The sequence below is a fragment of the Carassius auratus genome, chromosome 41 (genome assembly GCF_003368295.1).
Source record: "Carassius auratus strain Wakin chromosome 41, ASM336829v1, whole genome shotgun sequence".
NCBI lineage: Eukaryota > Metazoa > Chordata > Actinopteri > Cypriniformes > Cyprinidae > Carassius > Carassius auratus.
Window position 1 is genome coordinate 7,471,537 of NC_039283.1, and position 16,654 is coordinate 7,488,190.

A 16,654-nucleotide genomic window follows, 5' to 3' on the forward strand; every position below is an offset into this window, starting at 1 on the left:
CTATGTACTTAATAATTTAAGTATTATAAAAGTAAATTCTACTTGTTAATGCTATCAATGAAAATCTTAATTGAGATACCCAGGTTGCCAGTCTGTAAATGTTGCAAACTCTTGCTATAAGAAGAGATGATCACAAGGAGGCATGCAAGAAGCAATAATTTCAGATTGGTTTTTAATATCTTGTTTTAAAGGGTTAATGCACGCTAATCTGATTTTGTTAATGCTTAGAGGCTGTTGCATGTTAACAGTTATTTTGATAGTATAACAGTAGTTACAATAGAATAGAATATATTCTATTAATGGAATATTACATGTCATCTGCAAATGGAAATACAAAACAGGATAATTTTTTCCAATAAAAACATCTAATAAGATATTTGCCATCAACATTAGCTGACACACACATCTTTTTGTCCTATTTACCGGTTGTCCTTTACTCATTCACTCACAATACATCTGATAACCAAACGTGCTTTTGTTTTACATATGACTGCATATGAACACATTTCCCTTTTAAAAAACAAAAAAGACCAACATTTCCCATACACACTGTGCAAGACACAATATTTCCGTTCTTATTGACAGTATCAATAAGAATGTTGACAGTGCAGTGATCGTACCAACAACTACAGATGAAGACAATCATACAAACAAGATAAACCAGAAATTTCACAAAAAGACTTGAGATATGAGCTGGGTACCCACTGAAACAGCAAGTCTTCTAGGAAGCTTTTGGGAGGAAGATCAGAATTACGGCAATACATGTAAAAAAAAAAAAAAAAATGGAATGGAAAAAGAAAAATAGTACAAAACTTCTTCACTTCTGTCCATTTAAATCCAATTGCTCCTTCATACAAATAAAAAGGTATCAAGTAAGAAAAGTTATTCTATATCCACAGCTCTGTGGACCTCGTCAATTGCAAACATTTTTTTCTAACCTCCAAAGTTTCATCCCTCGCTCCATGGGATTCCTCATGAGTTCAGGTGATCCACCTGTATGGCAGAAGCCTCCACAGTGATGCAGAGGTCTTTGTGAGGGGAGATGTCAGATACACTGACAGTTTTATACTGCACATCTGCAGAAGTTACAGGTTTGTATTGGTTCAAGTCGAATATGCACGGCACACCGACTGGCTGGAAGGCATTGATTCTCTCAGCTTGGCTTTGTGCGTCTCCATTCGAGCCGTTTCCTCCTGCGTGACCGGGGCTGAGACTTTGTTGGTTTGATCTGGGTGGAGATGGAAGCATATCAGGAGCGTGTTTTCGCATGTGCTTCATCAGATACGTTTCCTACAGACACAGAGAGATACATATTAGGATCATTATGAAAAAGAAGTGGCAATGCTGCTCATTTATGGTGCGAGATGTTTGTACCGAGGTATATGTGCGGTTGCATAAACCACAGGAGTACAGCTTGTCGTGCTTGACCGTGTGAGTGGACAGATGAACCTCCAGGCTGGCTGCGTCTACATAGCCACGGTTACAGTGGTGACACTTATACGGTTTGTCCTTGTTGTGCTGACGCCGATGAGACTGTAAAGGATAGAGAGAAATAATAAAATGACAGACTTTAAAAAGCATTGTTTACTCACAACCATGTTGTTCCAAACCTGTAAAAATCAAAGCTGCTCACTTCCAAATAATGGAGCTGTGCTGATTTAAATTGAGCGGTTATTTTGTGTTGCAAGTTCAGTGATGCATGTGGTGACTATTCTCTCCAGCCAATCAGTGATCAGCAGAGTTTAAATGTCACGTTTGGTAACATACGGTTCACTTGGAACCTCAACCGAGGTAGTACTAAAAAAAAGAACCAGATACAAGGTACTGTACCAAGAGAAGGCCCTTATTCTATAACCTTATTCTAAAGTGTTACCAAAGTAACACTTTAAAATATCGACTTAAAGAAACAAACTACATCACCTGTAGGTTAGAGAGCTGAGTGAAAGACTTCTCACAACCAGGATGTGCACATTTGTATGGCCTGTCTCCTGTGTGGATCCTGAACAGGCACAAAATGTTAAAGTCAAGAGGTAAGAACATAATGGAAACTAAACATTGTCTGCATGAATAATAATGCAGGCTCTGTGTGGTACCTCTGGTGTTGCTGTAAGTGACTGAGCTGTCTGAAGGTCTTCTGGCAGTAGTTACAGGTGTAAGGTTTAACTCCTGTGTGTATTCGTATATGCTGAGCAAGGTAGCTTGTGTTGGCAAATGATTTCGAGCAGTGAGGACACTTATGAGGTTTGGTTTCTGTGTGGATTCTGCAAAGAAGGAAAGACCAACATGGGGCTTATTCAATAATTTATACACAATACACAAAATTTGACATGGCAATATTCTTCATTTCTACACTCACATTGCTGACCTTTCTTAGGTGGTCCTTATCAGTTCTGTCAAAGATTATTAAAAGTGTGAAATGTATTTCAAAGACATTTGGAAGTGGCGTGGTAGGAGTTTGAATGAGGTCCCAAAAGGGCAGATCCAATTCTCAAAAACATTTGCACCAAATCCTCACAGGAACTCCTGTGGGCAGAGCCCAATCCCACATCCAAGTGTAATCAAGTGTGTACAAAACCTTTACATGACCTCGATTTCAGAGTGGGGCAGAACCTCATAAAACTTCTACAGTTATGGGACAATAATGTAGAGCCAAAGAGAACTGGGCTTTCACTGACAGCTGCGAGTTCAGTTCAATCCTTCAGTCATGGTGTGTGTGTGTGTGTGTGTGTGTGTGTAGTCTGCAGTAAATCAAAAGTGTGCCAGAGGAGAAATAAATTAAACAAATAGAGAAAGCACAGAGAGGGAAATATAGAAAAAAAGATTATTTCTGTCATTCTTTGAAATCTAAGAACTTTTCCTGACAAACTTTAGTTTCTTCAAACTATTTTTAAAAGAAGTGTACACCAGTGAGACATATTTAATGTGTAATCTGTCCACTACACATGGTGACATCAGCTTCACAATTATAAAGACTGTGGTATTTAATTACACAGTCTATTACACAGTAAGTTACATACAAGCAAACTATCATCAGAGTATGTTGCTATACCCACAAGCAGTAGAGTATGAGACCCTGTTTATCAACCTTTCCATCGTGACCACAGAATGTGACTCCCAGAACACGCGTTTGTGTTCAAAAACTGCTAGAAAGCAAAATACAGAGGTCACAAGAAACACTTTAACCACGCAGGCTTTCTGTCAGCTATTCATGAAGTGGGCTGAAAATACTGTCAGCTACCGCTTTGGAAATGGAAATTTTTTTAAATCTCCCATCACTAGCATTAGCCCTATATGAAAATACTGCAAAGAAACATTTTAAAGTTCGATTTGAAAAGTTTCGAATGTGTTTAATTACCATTATTATTATTACGGTGTTAAACAAATTTAGTCATATTTTAAGTTAACATGTTAACTTTAACATCCCTAAAAATGTATTTTGTTAAAAGGGAGATCAGATGACACACAGCCAGTTTGTTTTGCGCTTTCTCAGTCTGAAACTGTCAACAGCAAGCGGTTCCAATTTGTAGTTGGTTTCTACGCAGATAGCCAACCATTTAAAAAAGCCCACATCCAAGCCATATATGGAGTCCAAGGCAGCAATTCCCCACAGAAGAGAGGGTGGGGTGAGAGGTAGCTAATTATGATTGAAAGTGAACTGCACTGAAACGAGTCGCTGTGACCAGAGCTGTTTTTGACAAGGTGAAAAGGGTGTTGTTTTAAATTACCATTAAGGGAATTTAAACCAAAGTATGTTACAAACATTTCATGAAGACTCTAAAGAAATATTCCTACTTGTAGAAAATGGGCATCTGTTGAACCCTTTAAATATTTATCATTTATTTCCATTATAAAGGTCCTATTACAAATAATTTGAATGTTTATTCATATAACTTTCTAATAGTTTTACACAATAATGAATTTATTAATGTAACACACTGCTTTGGAATTAGGGATGCACTAATTTTTGGGGGCCGATACAGATAATAATTAAACACTTACTGGCTGATTCCAATACTGATATTTGTAACTTGACAAATAATTAACTTGAAATTTTGGCAAAACCGATATTTTGATCATGTTTTAAATCAGCAAAGTTAAAAAACACCTGCATTAAACTATACTAGCAGTTTTATTGCTGCATTATCAAATAATTTCTAATGAACATGGATTGGATCCATTTAACATACAGCAGGCCTACATAAATAAAACAGAACAAAGATATATGTTAAATAAACCGTGCTTTTTAGGTAGGTTTAACAGTTTTCAGGTACAGAAATAAATTAAACAAATGTAAAAACACTTCACTGTATAAATTAAATACATATTAATCATTTCTTGTAACAGACTTTATTACGATTAATCTTACAATTTGTTTTGTGTGCATTTTACCATTTCTTTTCCGTTTAAATATGAGATCTCCTTCACTAAGGCAGGACTCTTAGTTTGACAGGTTTTCTAGTCTACAGAGCATTATGGGTAATGAAAACATGCGGTTCTTCGGATTTAGTTTGTTAGTTTATTAAGCACCCCCTGAAAATGAGATCTGTATATATTTGTTTCCTGATAGCTATAATAAGTGTTTTGTGTAATTCACTGTATGTTGATGATAATGCAACTGAAATAGAGAGTTTAATGTTCTTATGGTGATTGTTTTGGCGTGAAAAAGGATGCAATAAACTTAATAAAACATCATTTAAGTTTTGGTCATCATTCAGTTAATTAATAAACCATCGGTTTGTTATATTAGCCTTTTTCCTTATATAGCTGATAGTAGTAAATTATCGGCCGATAAATATAGTTACAGCTTAAATTACGATATGATTGTTTTGTAGTGTGTATCTTATCGCAAGGAAGTTTGCATCCAGGTCCATCATACACACTCTCCATCACCCGCCTGCTTTGCCACAGACACACAACCACACACACTCTCGAGGTGCGGTGCGGAGTACCGTGTGTGCTGCTGTAAGTGACTGAGCTGTCTGAAAGCCTTCTGGCAGTAGGAGCAGGTGTAGGGCTTGGCACCGCTGTGGATGCGGATGTGCTGGGCCAGGTAGCTGGTGTAAGCGAAGGATTTGGAGCAGTGCGGACACTGGTGAGCTTTCACCTCCGTGTGTGACTGGGAGTGCAGCTGCATGTTTGACTTATTGCAGAACGTCAAACCACACATCCGGCACCTACAGACAGAAAAAACACACACACACCCCAAGAGAAGGACAGAGGGATGAGAGAAGAGGAAAACACGGGAGAAGACAAAGTACGAATGAGAACGGGACAGCGAGAAAAGGGAAGTTACAAGCCTGGTCCATCAATAGTGAAAGGAGAAACATGAGCCATGACAAACGGGCAAGAAAGAGACACAACACAAGCTCGAGGGTGAGAGACGAGGAGGTCAGTGGAGAACAATCCAGAATCAAATCGGAAACTCTGGCCTCTAGAAAAGAAAGATGAGAGGGACAGGCCAGAAACGGAAGTGCAAAAGGACAATGAATGAGTAACAAAGAGTGTGACAGGAGTGTGTGTTTTTGTGTGTGGACGTATGTAGCTGAGGCTGCACATGCTGCTGAAAAAGATTTTCTACTGAAGCACAGCAGACAATAACGCAAATATATTTTTGCAAAGCCCTGAAGCCAGGAGTGTGTGTGTGTGTGTCGGCCAGGAGGGCCATGCATTGCTGCAGTATGAAAATGAAGTGGCTTAGGAATCCCTGCCCCTGTCTTTGCCTGTTCTAATAGATCATTAAAAAAAAAACACACTGAGTGCATGCTGAGCCAACATCCTTAAGAAAAGCCCTACCTGTATGTTTTTCCACCCTCTTTCCCAGGATGCCCTTCTTCTGGAGATAAACTGTAAGGGTTGGAAGAATGATGCTGAAGAAAAAAGGAAAATCAGTCAAAAGAACTGTTAAATCTTAAAATTGGAAGAATAAAAGGCACATTAAAAACATTAGTGGTATGTGTGCTAATCGCTTTTTCAGACAATGTCATTAAGGATTTCTCTATATGCATGGTTATCATACCTGCCCTGAAAGACCCAAAATAAAGTGATCTGTCCTAGTAGGTGAGCCAACCAATGGGAGTGTGTCTTTCTTCTTTCTGCCTCGTTTCGACGGTAATGGGATGATAACCGGTGAGCAGGGCACGGAGTCATTTTTTTTGTCTGCTGGAGTCATATGCAAGAGTAAAATGCTTTAATTATGTGAGCCAAGACTGATGAGACAATAAAGTTTATCTGTTCCTGTCTCAAGCTTACTACACACTCAAAAACTGCATGTAATAATGCCAAGCAATAAAGACAGAGATGCTTGTGAGTTCAGTTTGAACAGGGACCCATGAAGGTCACTTGAAAATCCAGGTGCAGGTTTTATTTTTAAATTCTAGGATTGCTACATGTCAGACTACACAGTGTAATAATAACGATGATAATAAACAGATCAAGGTCACTTTAGAAGATAAATGGACAAGCAAAAAGACAAAAAAAGTCAGATCAGGTTGTGCCTGGCCAAAAGATGCAAGTCATGAGCTGCTCCTTGTGAACACAATGGGCATAATTTTGATTGTACATTCAAAATGTACAGAAGAAAATGTTAAATTGCATTTAAATTAGCCATACTGTGGCAAAAATAATACAGTGTGCATGTCAATGTTTATGTGAAATAAGGTGCATTACCAGTCTGGACTGTTATCATGGTGGTAGATGGATGTCCAGGAATAAAGGACTGAGCAGATGACACTGGAGACACCAGAGTGACCAAACCCGCTAGAAAGAGTGAGGCAGTGATGGAAGACTTATGAAAGTGAAATAAAGTGCAAATAAACTAACCCATGAGAACTCTGTAATCATTAGCATTTAGAAAAAACACCGGTATGGTACCTGCCGTCATAATGCCAGTAGGTGGTACTGGCAACACTGTGATACTGTGTGAGGACTGAGATGGTTGTGCATGCTCCTGTTTTAGTGTCCTTGCTGTCATAGTATCCATGGCACCCCCAGCAACTGCCACCACTGCTGTGGTGGGATAGTGGGCGGAGCCATGTGAGTAGGTGTGGGCTTTGTCCTGACCAAGCTGCTCTTTTACCTTATTGAGAAATACAGCATTCTCAATCTAAAAGCCAAAAACATTAAATTAGGTTAGAACAAAATAAAAAAGAATAATGATAAAATAATTTTAAATAAGGTTGCGGTTGGTAAGATATTTTTAAATGTTTTTTTTAAAGAATTCTTATGTTCAGGGAGGCATTTATTTGATCAAAACTAAAATATAAACTAATATTGTGAAATATTACAATTTCAATCAACTGTTTTCTATTTTAAAGGGGTCATGAACTGAAAAATCTAAAAAATCCTCTATATTTTGACATATACATGCTGTAAGTTTCAGAACTCAAAACTTTCTTGTTAGTCTAAAAACTATATTGAAGGCAATCTGCCAAAACTACAGGTTGTGGAATGTGCCACTTTATGGTGTAATAGTGTGGCTAAACAAGAAGATCAACGATCTGCTTCTACATCACTGCCTGTTTAGCCCTGCTCACCGATATAGTGTAAATAACGAGAGAGGAAAACATCTCCGATCACTATCGTAACCTCGGTTCCCTGAGAGGCAGGAACGAGACATTGTATCAGCTTTTGATGGATATGGGAACTCCTCCCTTCTCCACTTTCGCTGAAATCTAATGGGCTAACGCCATCTGGGGACAGCCAGCCAATTGACGCGAAGCATGCAAATACTGACAGGTCCGCGGGCAGTAACTTGCATGGGCGCAAAAATTACGTCAGAATCACGACTGAACGCTAGCACAGCTGATCAAATAGCAACCACGGCGGCTAACGTAATGTCTCGTTCCCGCCTCTCAGGGAACCAAGGTTACGATAGTAACCGGAGACGTTCACTCTCAAGATGGTAACTCATTACATCAGCTATTGACATAAATGAGAACTGTATTAAATCCCGCAGTGAGAGCAGTTAAGATAAGCCCTGAACAGGGTCAATCACACCCACACATAAGCAAGACAGTAGCCAATAGCCACATCACTAAGAGTACTCGCATTTGAAAGGAGGAACTAGAGGGCACCGACGGCAGCCTTGAAGGACACAATCTCCTCGCTCCCTCCTCGTCCCTGATTTTGCACAACACCATAGTCAGAATCTTCACTGGAGGGAAAGCGTAAAGCCTGCCTTCCGGCCAATATGATGTCAGAGCATCTCCCGGCAGCGAGGAGTGAGATAGCAAGAAGAACGTCTGACAGTGCGTGTTCTTGCTTGTGTATTAAACAAATCCACTTCAGCCCTCCCAAATCGATCTCAAATCAGTTGAACTGATCCTGGGTGAAGCCTCCACTCTCCTTGAGGAATCCCGTTTCTCGAAAACATGTCCGCTCCACAGTTCAGGATACCAGGGATGTGGGCCGCTCTTATGGAACCAAAGTGCCGGTCCGCCCACAACAGGAGACTTGCTGCCTGTTTGAATAGAGCCCTGGAATGAACGCCACCCTGACGATTTATGTAAGAGACCGATTTGCCGCTCCAATTTTGACTGAAAGGCTTGTAGGGCTAAAGACACCACTTCCAATTCCAAACGGTTTATGGGCCACCTTCTTTGTGACTCCGACCACAGGCCTGAGGCAGGTATGCCCAGGCACACTGCTCCTCAGCCTGAAGTTGATGTGTACGTCGAAGACCATGATGCGCTGGGTCAGTATGCCCAAAGGAACTCCTGTTTCGAACATATCGGGGCTGCTCCACGGTCTCAGAGTGCTGACGCAACTGTGAGTGATCGTAATGCGCTTGTGGCCCGAAGACCACGCCCTCAGATGAATGCAAGTCTTCAGCCAAAACTGCAGCGGCTGGATATGCAGAAGACCCAGATGGCAGACTGAAGAGAAGCTGCCGCCATCATTCCCAGAAGCCTCTGAAATTCTTGAGTGGGCTAAAATCAGCCAATCGTCCAGATAATTCAAGATAGGGCTGGGCCATATGGAGTAAAAATATATATCGATATATTTTGCTATATCTCGATATACGATATACATCTCGATATCTTTACAGGAAAAATTACCCCCCAAAAACTACTGCAAAACCAAATTTTACAAATATTACATATTTTGGGCCCTATGAAATGTTTTATTTTTTTCTTCACCATAGGGCTGGGCGATATGGCCAAAATTTCATATCCCGATATAGCTAATTTGATATCCTGATAACGATATAGCAATTTTTCTGTTAATTCAGTTTATGAATAGTCTACATAAAATTGCAATGTGGAAATGCAGTTTGAAATGATATACAAAACAAATAAAGGTAGTATGGACTAAATATTTATTTTATTTAGAACCTTTTTTTCAAGCAAGACTGTTGGTCATGTTAACACCTGCCATTAAAATATTTCAACCCACTATTCTCGACTGTGTAGATATGCTTGGCAACACCAGAAGTGATCTCCTTCCATCTGCAGGAGCTATGGCTATATGGTGTGCCACGGGTAAAAGCCTGTGGGGCCATTCACATATCGCGTCTTTTGCACGCTCAAGTTCGTTATTTCCAATGTAGGCGCGCGGTCATAATGGAAGTGCGGTGCAGATGCGCCTGGAACATTTCAACTTTCAGAATGCCGCAAGCGCACCGCGGGTCATGTGACAAGAACTAAACAATCAGCTTCATCCTTTCCCGTACCAACGTTGAAAGCTCAGCTAAGATGAGGGAACAGCTGATCATAGCTGTATATGGATTGCCATTTTTGAAAAAAATTTTGTAGCAGAGCTGCTGCAAGCAATTTTTAGAGCTGCAAATCCATTTATCCTTTGCTGAAATTTCCGCGTCTTCATGGAGAGAGCACGTCATGGTTGCTTAGCAAAGGAAGACGCCTCAGGGGCGCAACTGTCCGAGCGCTTTGGAAAGAAAGAGAAAGTGGCGCGCCTAGCGTTTTCCATGCGTTTTTAGGCGCGATATGTGAATGGCCCTGTTGCAGTGTTTGTGTCTGTGTCTGTAGTTTGTTTTGAGCGCTTACGTCACCACTCGATGCTGCTTTTGCAGTTTTTGCACGTTGACTTTCTCTGTAATCTTTTTCGTGGTTCTTGCGCAGGTGATAAAATAAATTAGCAGTGTTGGAGTCTGGAGTATAGCCATGGCGTGAAGAGCAGAAACTGCCTCCGCTGCAGCAGCACATGCTTTGTCCGCCTTGTGGGCCTAAACCTGCACGGTTTGGAAGGCAGACTGCGGTCTGAACCCAACGCAGAGGAAGACGGGCACAGGTGAGCGGCAACAGTCTCCTCGATGGGGGGACATGCGCATATACCCGTGCAGAAGCTATCATCCATAAAGTCAACAACGTTGAACTCGTCTTCGGGCGAGGGAGGGCCCACCAGCGGCTTGCTGGCGGCAGTGGGCCTCATCCCTGCTGTTGCCTGACCCACTTCTCTACTGGCTCTAAGGGCGCGCACTGGCAGCTCGGCGTGGGCAAGGCCCAGGCAGGTGTCACAGAACGGGTGAAGGTCAGGCGGGTCAATAGGACTTGCGCAAATCTGGCATGTAGCAGCCATCTGATGCGGAGAGGAAAATAAATGAGAGTAGTCCTCTAAAGCAACTTCCACAATGACTTCAATAAGAATTCTAGCATGAAAATAGCATGATTTTCGGACCAATGCAATTTATACTACCCACGGACCTGTCAGTATTTGCATGCTTCGTGTCAATTGGCCGCCTGTCCCCCGCTGGTGTTAGCCCATAAGAGTTCAGTGAAAGTGGAGAAGGGAGGAGTTCCCATATATGTCAATAGCTGACGTAATGTTTAGTTACCGCCTTGAAAGGGAACTAACTAAGGTCTATACAGAAATCAAACGATGAAGATAGCTCTTAAGACAACAAGACGCTGTGCAGTTCCAAGTTGTGGAAAAACACATTCTTTGCATCGCTTTCCTTCTGATCCCAAGACAGAGTGATCAGTGGATGAACTTTATTTTAAAAGAGGTTGCAGACCGTGTCAGTGAAAACTTGGTCCTTTGTTCACTTGGATTCATTTACAAACAAGGCACAATTTACATTTTCAGAAATATAAGAGATTGAAACTAAAAGATGATGCTGTGCCAACTATGCAACTATTACTCTAGCTTTCGGTGTCAAATGATACTTAAGAAATCATTGTAATATGCTGATCAAGATTTTATTTATTATCATTATCAATACTGCAAATAGTTGTGCAGCTTCAAATCCTTATGAAAATGATCTTACATTGTGATATATTTGTTTTCAGAATTCTTTGATAAATAGAGATTTCAAAAGAACAGTAATTACTTAAAACTGAACAGCATTTCTTGTTTTTTGTAACAATAGAAAGGTTTTCACTGTCAGTTTAGATTAAGTAATACAGTTAATAGTTTTTTTATTTTTTTTTAAACAAAAAAAAAACTTTTGAACGGTAGTTTATATAATGTAAAATACAATATAAGCATGCAAATTCATTAGATTTGTACTATAATAATGCAATCACAGGACAGGCCAAAAGTTCAAACATAGACAGTTGAATCTGTGTGCTTACCTGTCCCTGTACAGGGGACCAGAAATATGAAGAATTGAAATGGGAATCCTCCATCACCCCTGACACAAGAAAGAAAACATTTTGATAAGCAAAAATTTAGCAAACACTATAATCTGTGACCTTTTAAAATGAGAGATTAAGGATAGGGACAGAGTTATAAATTACATGTTCAAATAAAAACAGAAAATGGATCTGTGAGGGATATAATTTGACAGAAGATTCAGAAAGAAAATAATAACAATAGTAAATGGACATTTTACAATTAAACACTTTTAATATGGAACTGGACAACATGACTTATACAGGAAATTTTTATCCAGGAAGAGCTGGTGTCTATTGTATGTCTATTTATGGTCAACACCGCAACAAATAAATCATTCATTTCGCATTAACTAGTTGATATAACCCCCCCCCCCCCCATACATGACTGTAATACACTTCAAATAACAAAAGCAACATCACTCGCGAGTCTGTGTTTAGGTTATATTGTTACAGATGCTGGGTTCATAGAAGCTTTAGCGTTTATCTCAATTTATGTTTAGTTGCAGAGAAGAGAACGTGCTTTGCTTTATCGTTGGTGTACAGTAAAATAGTGTTTTTTTATTATATTCTAAAATATTCAAATATTTATTTGCAAATAACCCATCACATGTAAGTATCTAAATATTATCGACAGGCTGCGGTGAATCTACTGAACGATAGCGAAGGCGCACCTGCAGCCCACAGCGTGATGTGACCCGGGTATTCACACTACTGCCTGCTAAAATAAAAAAGGAAAAGCGAAAAACGCTAGAAAAAAAAGAACAAGTGGGAAAAAAACGTCGACGCTGGGACCAAGGCAGTTTTACGCAGACTTCCGGCACATGAGAGTCGTCGATCGGGCGCCAGCGGCTCACATCAACAGCCAAAAACAAGCTCCAAAGTGAAAGATAAAGACGGATTACCAGCTCTCAAGACTTCTGCTTCGCCCGGCGGGGATATTCTCCGACCGGGGTAGTTTGCAAAGTCTTTCCGAAGCAACCCGATTGAAGAATTCCAATGAGTTTTTTTTTCCTCCCTTGTGTTTTCTTTTTTCTATTTTTTTTTCTTTTCTCAGAGTTGGCTCCTTCCGAGCGGCGCGAATGCTGCCGTGCGTCCTGACGTCATTTCCGTCTAGTAAGGTCAAACATGTCCATGAAAATAGTTCCCTATCATAGGTCACTTCGATGCTGCGGTGACGTCACCACGTATGGGAACACCTCCGGTGTGACGAATGTCTGAAGCCCTATACCATCCCGCCAATCCTATTGGCCAAATGGCGCATAGCACCACCCTGCGCATGCGCGCGCATGATATACCTGGGTGCAGCGCGCCATTTCGCTCAGATTTCATTCCTTCAGGAATAGCGAATCTTCTGTGCCCTATCATCTCGCGTTCTCCAGCGATTTTCTTCGAGCAGTGTTAACTCCTCTTTCGCGGACGCGATGAGTCAACGAAAGGTAAGAGCCGTATATGGGTTTATCACAGGGAGGCACTCATGAGAGATTCGTTTGCAGCCTCTCTCATGTTCTCTCTGTGATAGCCTACGGCTATGGTAAAATAAGAAAAGTATCCGCGCTCTGGAGTCTATTTCTTCAGTCGCCTCGCGTCTAACCCCCACCGTTCGCTTCTGCGGTCGCCGAGGCCCCGCACGAGGTGTTGGTTAGGGGCGATATGTGCGGCTTGACTATGAGTACAGTGATGCACTGGAGTTTCCACTTGCTCGCTCTCCCCTACTCGAGCGCGTTGATCAGAGCAGTTTTGCTTTATACTATGTTGTCTACCGCAGCTTCTACTCAGAGTAGGCTCTGACCTGCATAAGCGGTTCTCTCCCTCCGAGCGGACAGGAGAAACGCGCTTCCCCTTCCTCAGTGTGCTACATGGCGGACTGCTATTATATAGCGATGCCGTTTGACTAAGTTACCTCTCTAGCCGAACGGATCGCGCCAAACTCCGCCGCGACCTAGTCTCGTCTAGACGTTTCGAGTCGTGTCTATTTCGGCAAATTTTATTCTCTATTACGGTTCTTTACGAGAAGCCTCTCGTTCTTCCCCACACTCTACATTGACCGTCTCGCAGCACAAGCACTTCGAGCGTCACTGAACTGAGCTGTTATTTGAGCGCCCCTCAGACACTGCACAATTCAGTCTTCAGAGTTTGAGGCACGGCACAAGAGACTGGCGAATTTGGCCAGTTTATGACGTCTCACACAGCTGCCGCGTTCTCGCTAGCGGCGTGGCCCTATGTTTATCTTGTTGGATTACATCCTGCCGTGAACATGCTTCAGGATTATACACAACGAAACACAGCGAGTTTGACGCATGCATTTCCTTCTATGTTTGCCGGGGTCTGTGCCCTCCACTGAAGAGTGCTGTTGGACTGCTAATGCACATCCAACCCTCTCACTGCAGTCCCCACGCTCTAACATTGACTGTCTCGCAGCACATGCACTTCGAGCGTCACTGAACTGAGCTGTTATTTGAGCGCCCCCTCAGACACTCTGCACTATTCAGCCTTCAGAGTCTGAGGGACGCCACGAGAGACTGGCGAATATGGCCAGTTATGACGGCTCACACAGCTGCCGCGTTCTCGCTTGCGGCGTGGCCTAATGTTTTCTTGTTGGATTAAATCCTGCCGTGAACACGCTTCAGGATTATATACAACGAAACGCAGCGAGTTTGACGCATGCGCTTTGCTTCATGTTTGCCAGGGTCTGTGCCCTCCACTAGAGAGTGCTGTTGGACTGCTAATGCACATCCAACCCTCTCACTGCAGTCCCCACGCTCTAACATTGACTGTCTCGCAGCAAAGGCACCTCGAGCATCATTGGATTGAGCTATCATTTGAGCGCCCCCTCAGACACTCTGCACAATCCAGCCTTCAGAGTCTGAGGGACGCCACGAGAGACTGGCGAATATGGCCAGTTATGACGGCTCACACAGCTGCCGCGTTCTCGCTAGCGGCATGGCCTAATGTTATCTTGTTGGATTAAATCCTGCCGTGAACACGCTTCAGGATTATACACAACGAAACGCGGCGAGTTTGACGCTTGCGCTTTCCTTCTATGTTTGCCAGGGTCTGTGCCCTCCACTAGAGAGTGCTGTTGGACTGCTAATGCACATCCAACCCTCTCACTGCAGTCCCCACGCTCTAACATTGACTGTCTCGCAGCAAAGCCACCTCGAGCATCATTGGATTGAGCTATCATTTGAGCGCCCCCTCAGACACTCTGCACAATCCAGCCTTCAGAGTTTGAGGGACGGCACAAAAGGCTGGCAAAGATGGCCAGTTTATGACTGCTCATACAGCCGCCACGTTCTCGCAATGGCGACGTGGCCCGATTTTTATCTTGGTGAATTTAATCCTGCCGTGGATACGCAACAGGATTATACACAACGAAACGCAGCGAGTTTACGCATGCGCTTTACTTCATGTTCGCCAGGGACTGTGCCCTCCACTAGAGAGTGCTGTTGGACCGCTAATGCGCATCCAACACTCTCACTGCAGTCCCTACGCTCTAACATTGACTGTCTCGCAGCAAACAGCGCTTCGAGCAGCATTGGATCGGGCTGTGACGCCAGGCGTAATAATAAATAATAATCCCTCAGACACTGCGCAATCCAGCTTTCAGATCTTGAGGGGCGATTCAAGGGTCTTACACAGACGACCCGTTTATGACGGCTCGCACAGCCGCCGTTTTAGTTAGCGGCAGAGCCTGATGTTCAATTCGTTGGTCTAATTCCTGCCGTGGACACGTTCAGGAATATACACAACGGGACGCAATAGCTCTTATGCATACACTTCCCCTGTGCACGAATGCCGCAGGCTTTTCCGTGCACGGACATTATGTGTATGACAGCGTTGCAGAAAGCGGAAATTTGAGACTGCTAGTATCGTTTTGGGTCGCGTGGAACGCTTGCCCGGCATTTCTCAATGGGTGTTACGCACAATTGTCACGGATACACCAATTCGTTTTTTAGAGGCCCGCCTCTTTCCGCTGAATTCTTTCCACGGTGGTAGACTGATGGTAATAGCAGTGTTGTGACAGGAGATGTCAACTCTGCTGAGCAAAGGGGCTATAGAAGTCGTAGACCCCGTACTTCTCAATGCATGGATGTAGCTCTGGCCCCGTTGCGGCTCCAGGGCGCCCGCCTGTTAACCACTTGGACGATTGGCAGCGGCATTCCCCGTAATTTGTCTGGGGTTACTTCACATGCGCCCTTTTCAGTGGAAAAGTGGGCGGTAAGACGAAATATTTCACCCCGTTGTCTTCCGCATCCGACGATTTCGGTGACACGGAGTTGTGTGATGTCATTAAAGCTATGGATGCCAACCGAGTTTCTCCTACCGGGGTTCGGCTGGGGATTTGAGCTTTCCCAGAGACCGTCACGACGGATGCGTCTTTGACCGGTTGGGGAGCTGTTTGTCAAGGGCTACCAGCCCATGGAGGGTGGACAGCTGCACAACGCAGTTGGTATATAACCGGTTGGAATTACTGGCAGTTTTCTAGCTCTCCAGTAATTCGCGAATCTGCTGATCGGCCGTCTTGTGCTGCTCAGATCAGACAGCACAGCGTTTGTCTCATACCTGAATCATTAGGAAGGATTACACTCTCGCCCCCTGTGCAGGCTGGCGAGACATGTTCTTCTCTGGTCTCAGAGAAAATTTCTGTCGATCCGAGTTGTTCATGTCCCCGGACGTTTGAACTTCGGAGCAGATATGCTATCCAGACGGGCTCTGGAACAGGGAGAATGGAGATTACACCCCCAGACGGTGAATCTTTTATGGCGGATATTCGGCAAGCGAAAGTGGATTTATTCGCGTCAAACATGACTACGCATTGCCCGCTATGGTTCTCCCTATGCCCCCATCGCCCCTGGGCGTGGATGCATTCGCTCACAGCTGGCCCACGACCAGTCTGTATGCTTTTCCTCCGATTCGTTTGATCCCAGCGGTATTATGCAGAATACGATGGGATAGAGTGGATCAGCTGCTGCTGGTGGCTCCGCGATGGCACACGCAGCCGTGGTTTGCGGATCTGATCAGTCTGCTAGCGGGCTCTCCTTGGAGATTCCCCTCAGACAGGATTTATTATCACAAGCACA

The 16,654-nt window shown here is 43.1% G+C and overlaps 1 protein-coding gene across 4 annotated transcripts; it reads right to left on the bottom strand.

Annotated features, from left to right (window-relative positions):
* Window positions 1–155: 155 nt before the first annotated feature.
* Window positions 156–12,682, bottom strand: LOC113060007 (zinc finger protein 384-like). Of its 4 annotated transcripts, none has more exons than XM_026228762.1 (11): window positions 12,476–12,682; window positions 11,532–11,590; window positions 6,871–7,102; window positions 6,667–6,756; window positions 6,017–6,156; window positions 5,794–5,867; window positions 4,950–5,174; window positions 2,094–2,261; window positions 1,921–1,999; window positions 1,375–1,533; window positions 156–1,290 (listed from the first exon to the last, which is right to left on the bottom strand). In XM_026228762.1, the coding sequence occupies exons 2-11, from the start codon at window positions 11,583–11,585 to the stop codon at window positions 973–975; spliced, it is 1,539 nt and encodes a 512-aa protein (XP_026084547.1). In that variant the 5' UTR covers window positions 11,586–11,590; window positions 12,476–12,682; the 3' UTR covers window positions 156–972. The 4 variants fall into 4 exon arrangements, with proteins under 4 accessions (XP_026084547.1, XP_026084546.1, XP_026084549.1 ...); XM_026228761.1 differs by having other exon boundaries at window positions 6,017–6,159; XM_026228764.1 differs by lacking the exon at window positions 4,950–5,174 and having other exon boundaries at window positions 12,476–12,680.
* Between the last annotated feature and the right edge of the window lie 3,972 nt (window positions 12,683–16,654).

Excerpts from the sequence above, each read along its gene's own strand:
- LOC113060007 (XM_026228761.1), bottom strand. The coding sequence starts at position 11,585 with ATGGAGGATTCCCATTTCAATTCTTCATATTTCTGGTCCCCTGTACAG. Across the intron at positions 2,262-4,949 it reads CACTTACAGCAGCACACACG|AATCCACACAGAAACCAAAC; the intron begins GTACTCCGCACC and ends CCTTCTTTGCAG. Across the intron at positions 1,291-1,374 it reads GCAACCGCACATATACCTCG|GAAACGTATCTGATGAAGCA; the intron begins GTACAAACATCT and ends CTGTGTCTGTAG.